This window comes from Salmo trutta, chromosome 13, assembly GCF_901001165.1.
Source record: "Salmo trutta chromosome 13, fSalTru1.1, whole genome shotgun sequence".
In the NCBI taxonomy this organism is placed as follows: domain Eukaryota; kingdom Metazoa; phylum Chordata; class Actinopteri; order Salmoniformes; family Salmonidae; genus Salmo; species Salmo trutta.
The window spans coordinates 30,315,712-30,321,690 of record NC_042969.1 but is presented as its reverse complement, the minus strand read 5'-3'; the positions used below and the strand labels follow the sequence as shown (position 1 = coordinate 30,321,690).

The 5,979-nt window shown below is 43.8% G+C and overlaps 1 protein-coding gene across 1 annotated transcript; it reads right to left on the bottom strand.

Annotated features, from left to right (window-relative positions):
- Positions 1 to 501: 501 nt before the first annotated feature.
- On the bottom strand, positions 502 to 3,378 carry foxi3b (forkhead box I3b). The gene is made up of 2 exons (XM_029771791.1): positions 2,441 to 3,378; positions 502 to 1,997 (listed from the first exon to the last, which is right to left on the bottom strand). The coding sequence occupies exons 1-2, from the start codon at positions 3,030 to 3,032 to the stop codon at positions 1,426 to 1,428; spliced, it is 1,164 nt and encodes a 387-aa protein (XP_029627651.1). The 5' UTR covers positions 3,033 to 3,378; the 3' UTR covers positions 502 to 1,425.
- Between the last annotated feature and the right edge of the window lie 2,601 nt (positions 3,379 to 5,979).

Sequence of the window (5,979 nt, the reverse complement as noted above, 5' to 3'; positions counted from 1 at the left end):
AGTGCAATTCATATTTTAAATGTGCAAATCATACTTTACATGCTTGTTTAATGAAGTCACTATTTTACCTGCATAAACCCCCTCCTTATCTCCTTCCCTAAATCCCAGTCGTGTCCAGTCAACAAGACTTGGAGAAAGGGGGTGAGTTATTGTGTGAGAGTAGAGAGAAGGGTGAGGTATGAGGATTCTCACCGTTTTACAACAGTCAGTTAGCCCTCCAGGCGTCATGTATCCATGCACCCATCAGTATATCCTTATCATACTGTAGGATCAAGTTACCCTGACAAGCAGGTTTCCCTGGTTCGCTGGTCATCGTTTCTCTGACAGGACTGTTTCTGTCCTACCTGTGTGTTTTAGGAGGGTCATTTTTCACTGAAGGCTTGAGACCGTTAACCATCTTTCACAAAGATTTGTTGAGACAGATAACTCCCTTACAACACTAGGCAAGCAGGCTGACTTTTATTTCTGAGTTAAAAAGAGTAAGACGATGACACTTCAGAGAACGTTTTCCTGTATTTTATTATTCTTATCAAAAACAACCATCAGACCAATGTTGGTATAAGCCATACCAGTCCTGGGTTCAAATACTATTTCAGGTATTTCAAATACTTTTCAAAGTAATTTCAAAACAATTATTCAGATCACATTTATTAGAAAAAACAAGTTGTTGAATATTGGAATTTATTTGGGAATATTCATATACACTGACTCAATACACTCCCATGCATTTAACCCTGATATTTAAAAAATAGTATTTGAAATAAATATTAGAAAAGATTTTCAAATTAAATGTGGTCAACTATTTGGTTTTTACAAATAACCATTCAAATACTCAAATAAAAATACTTGCTTTGAGCTGTGTATTTGAAAATAATTAAATACACAGCAAAATGTATTCAAATAACAAAACACATGTATTTGAACCCAGGTCTGAGCCATCCATAGCAAAACAATATTCTACAATGTTGAACAAATATGTTGGACCCAAGCACTCAGAGATAAAAACACATACATAAACTATAAAATAACATATATAAACAAAAAAATAAACACATTCAATACAAATATATACAAATTAAAACGGTCAGTCATGACAGTCAGCAATTATAGATGGTTAAACAGGTGTGTGTGCGCGCATTTGTGTGCATGTGTGTGTGTGTGTGTGTGTGTGGGTGTGTATATGCGTGTGTGGGTGAAGCATCATCAATGCTGACTCGGCTGTTTCCGTGGGAACCAGGCCCTGCTCATCCTGCTGTCACACGCCCTGTCAGCTTTAACTGATTACTGTGTGTGTATGTGTGTGTCAGCAGATGGTTCAGTTCAGTCTCCGGTAGAATCATGTCTCTCTTTCTCACTCTCCTTTTTTTAGTGTCTAGACCTCTAGCTAACTTCTGCCCATCCCTGTCTCCCCCTCTATCAGTCTGTTCAGACCTCCGTGCCTTCCCGTGGGTATAGGATGCTTGCTGAGCCCAAGCCAGGGTAGAAATGCCCATTGAACTGGCTGAGGATGGGGCTGCTGTAACCCAGGGAAGAGTGGGTAGGCGAGGAGGAGAGGCCAGGGGGAGGCGGCAGCTGGGAAGCCCACTCTGAAGCACCCGAGCTGGGGGAGTAACTACCAAAACCCCCAGGCTGTGTAGGCCTCTGGGTCCCATCCAGGGTATGGGTTATGGGGAGGGCCCGGTTCAGCGAATCTCCTACGATCTCATTGGCTCCCCCTGACACCACTCCAGACATCTCAGACAGGAAGCTGCTCAAGCAAGGGGCGGGACCTGTGGTTGAAGGGGTGGGGATTCTCTCTGGCGTGGGAGACATGTCGATCCCGTGGTTGCTGGGGGGTTCTGGGCTCCCCCGGTTGTTGGGGTCACCTGGCTCCGACCCCCCTGACCCCCCCTCTCCTCCAGACAGCGAATCAGACTTCCTCTTCCTTTTACGACGGAAGTTTCCGTTGTCAAACATCTTCTCACAGTTTGGGTCTAGTGTCCAGTAGTTACCCTTACCTGGAAGAGAGAGAGGGAGGGAGGGAGGGAGGGAGGGAGGGAGGGAGGGAGGGAGGGAGGGAGGGAGGGAGGGGAGGGAGGGAGGGAGGGGTAGATTAGAATGTGTTTGCAGTTAACACATGGATTATTGACTGCATCTTCTACTATCATTACTAAACACAGTTCATCTACCGTTCCATCACAAGACTATTACACACGCTAAAGGCAAGCCTCAGTGGCTACCTAAAGTAAAGACACATGACAACAAAAGTAGACTTTTGACTTGACTAAAGATACACAGCAGATTGACAGTAGTCTGTCATGACAGATTTGGTTCTGGGTGCCAAGGTTAGATTCAAAATGAATTATTCAACCATCAAATACTGTCATATCTTAGATTGATTGGTTATTTTGTGGGCTTAGAACTAAAATAAAACAAACACATAATGACGTCAGACTCTTACCAGGGTCGTCCTCGTCTCTGGGGACCTTCTTAAAGCAGTCGTTGAGTGACAAGTTGTGCCTGATGGAGTTCTGCCAGCCAGCCTTGCTCTTGTTGTAGAAGGGGAAGTTATCGGCCACGTACTGGTAGATCTGACTCAGTGTCAGCCGCCGCTCCGGGGCGCCGTGGATCGCCATGGCGATGAGGGCGGAGTAGGAGTAGGGCGGGCGGACCAGCTTCATCAGGTCTTCCTGTGAGGGCAGAGAGAACCAGCCCAGCTCCCCCCCAGGGACCCCTGCCCCGCCGGGCCCCAGGTAAGGCCTCTGCATCCCATAGTGCTGGGGAACGAAGGGGGGCCCGGGATTACCTGGGGGCCCGGTGGTGGCCAGGTATGGGGGAGCGTTGATGCCAGATCCGTTGAACCACAGGTAAGGATTGGGGGAGGAGGTGCTGTAGTCATAGGAGGTGGGGGTGGTGCGCTGGGGGCTGGGGAGCGATGGAGGAGGGTAGTAGCAGTCACTGTACATGCTGAGTTCTGGAGGTTCCTGGCCCAGGCTGGGGAACTGGGGGCCAAAGCAAGGAGGAGACTGGCCCTGAGGTTCAAACGACGCCATGGTCAGTTAGTCTGTAGTCTCTCTCACCTCCTGATTCTGCTGTGCGTCTGTCCTTGGGCTGTCCTTGTCGTCTCCTTGGGGACAGGTATGAATAGAGTCCTCAGTCTTTTCCTGGTGTCAGGATAACCTGAAAGTTTATATTTTCACGTTTGAATTAGCCTATCTTTCAACTGGTGCTGTTCTGGTCCTTGGAAGGTGATGACTGTTTCAGTGTCTGAGTTATGCCCCTGGGGTATCTCTCTCTCTCTTTGTCTGTCTGTCTCAATCTCTCTCTCTCTCTCTAGCTCTCTCTCTCTCTCTCTCTCTCTCTCTCTCTCTCTCTCTCTACTTGTTACCTGTTGACTATTTGCCCTTGCTCAATGTCAGCACTGTCACCTGTCCCACTCTTTTATCTGTGTCCCTGGCAACACCCATTTCTCCTGATTGGTTGTTTAGCCAAGTGAGGATTTTGACAGGAGTGTCATTTTTTTCAATCTGTCAGTCAGTTCCAGGTTAAGGCTCTCTCCACAGGAATTCCCACTCTTTATTTCTTTTTTAGATATTTTTTAGAGGGTAGATCAGCTTTAATACGGCAGATAGATTGTAGCTTCCATCAACATAATTGTCTGCATCATTTCCAATCCCCAACATATTTTTTTGCAAATATATACAGTACCAGTCAAAAGTTTGGATACACTCATTCCAGGGTTTTTCTTTATTTGTACTATTTTCTACATTGTATAATAAAAGTGAAGATATCAAAACTATGAAATAACACATATGGAATCATGTAGTAACCAAAGAAGTGTTATTATTTTTTATTTCAGATTCTTCAAAGTAGTCACCCTTTGCCATGATGACAGCTTTGAACACTCTTGGCATCATCTCAACCGGCTTCATGAGGTAGTCACCTGGAATGCATTTCAATTAACAGGTGTGCCTTGTTAATTTGTGGAATGTATTTCCTTCTTAATGCGTTTGAATCAATCAGTTGTGTTGTGACAATGTAGAGGGGGTTTAAAGAAGATAGCCCTATTTGGTAAAAGACCAAGTCCATATTATGGCAAGAACAGCTCAAATAAGCAAAGAGAAATGACAATCCATCATTACTTTAAGACATGAAGGTCAGTCAATAGGGAAAATGTCAAGTTCTTTCAAGTGCAGTAGCAAAAACCATCAGGCTCTATGATGAAACTGTCTCTCATTGGTACCGCCACAGGAAAGGACGACCCAGAGTTACCTCTGCTGCAGAGGATAAGTTCATTTGAGTTACCAGCCTCAGAAATTGCAGCCCAAATAAATGCTTCACAGAGTTCAAGTAACAGACACATCTCAACATCAACTGTTCAGAGGTGACTGAGTGAATCAGGCCTTAATGGTTGAATTGCTGCAAAGAAACCACTACTAAAGGACACCAATAATAAGAAGAGACTTACTTGGGCCAAGAAACACGAGCAATGGACATTAGATCGGAGGAAATCTGTCCTTTGGTCTGATGTGAGATTTTTGTTTCCAACCGCCGTGTCTTTGTGAGACGTGGTGTGAGTGAACGGATGATCTCTGCGTGTGTATTTCCCACTGTAAAGCTTGGAGGAGGAGGTGTTATGGTGTGCGGGTGCTTTGCTGGTGACACTGTCAGTGATTTATTTAGAATTCAACGCACACTTAACCAGCATGGCTACCACAGCATTCTGCAGCGATACGCCATCCCATCTGGTTTGGGCTTAGTGGGACCGTCATTTGTTTTTCAACAGGACAATGACCCAACACACCTCCAGGCTGTGTAAGGGCTATTTTACCAAGAAGGAGAGTTATGGAATGCTGCATCAGATGGTCTGGCCTCCAAAATCCCCCGACCTCAACCAAATTGAGATGGTTTGGGATGAGTCGGACCGCAGAGTGAAGGTAAAGGAAAGGAAAGGAAAGGAAAGAAAAGGGGGATTCCTAGTCAGTTGTCCAACTGAATGTATTCAACTGAAATGTGTCTTCCGCATTTAAGAAAAGAAGCTTACAAGTGTTTAGCATATGTGGGAACTCTTTCAAGACTGTTGAAAAAGAGAATGCCAAGACTGTGCAAAGCTGTCATCAAGGCAAAGTGGGACTATTTGAAGAATCTCAAACATAAAAATATATTTTGATTTGTTTAACACTTTCTTGGTTACTACATGATTCCATATGTGTTATTTCATAGTTTTGATATTTTCACTACTATTCTACAATGTAGAAAATAGTAAAAAATGAAAAAAAACTTGAATGAGTAGGTGTTCTTAAACTTTTGACCTTTAGTGTACATTTTACGGACACAATCTATTTTACAATAGTTATCTTGTTGTTATTAGTCCCACCCTTCAGCTACCTTCAACCCTTCCCATCTATCTCTGAACACCATCCAGTTGGATTTTTATTTTGCCATATATTTTTAACTGTGCTGTTTCTCAAAAGTTCTGAACCTATATACATTTTACAGACAGTATGTTTTTTATCGTTTTGTTGAATTCCCACTCTTACTCTTAGTATGAATTGAATTACATTTGAATGGATTGTAAAAATAAAAATACAATACTATATACATTTCATGAAACATTTATGATTGCTGATAATAGGCCTATACAATTTCCAAATGCCTGTTCTCTGAACCTAAACAGTAGGCTAGATTGCTATCGAGGCCGCCGTTGCTGAAAAACATAATATATATGTCTTTCTTCCCTCCCTCAAATTCATCTGGTGTTGCCATTTGTAGAAGTGGTTAGGTAGCTGTTATTTTTGGCAGCTTTTTGGCACGGATGAAAGGCTAGTGATTAAGTGGTAACTGCTACTTAGTTACAACTTGGCACCTCCATCTAGAAAAATGTGATACACAGGTTTCTATACGTATCTAATCTGACACACGTGCCCCTCCTCCCATTCCTCACTTTACTTACGTCGAGTGGCGCCCCGTCATTCTGGGCAGGTGGGTTTTGAGCCCCAC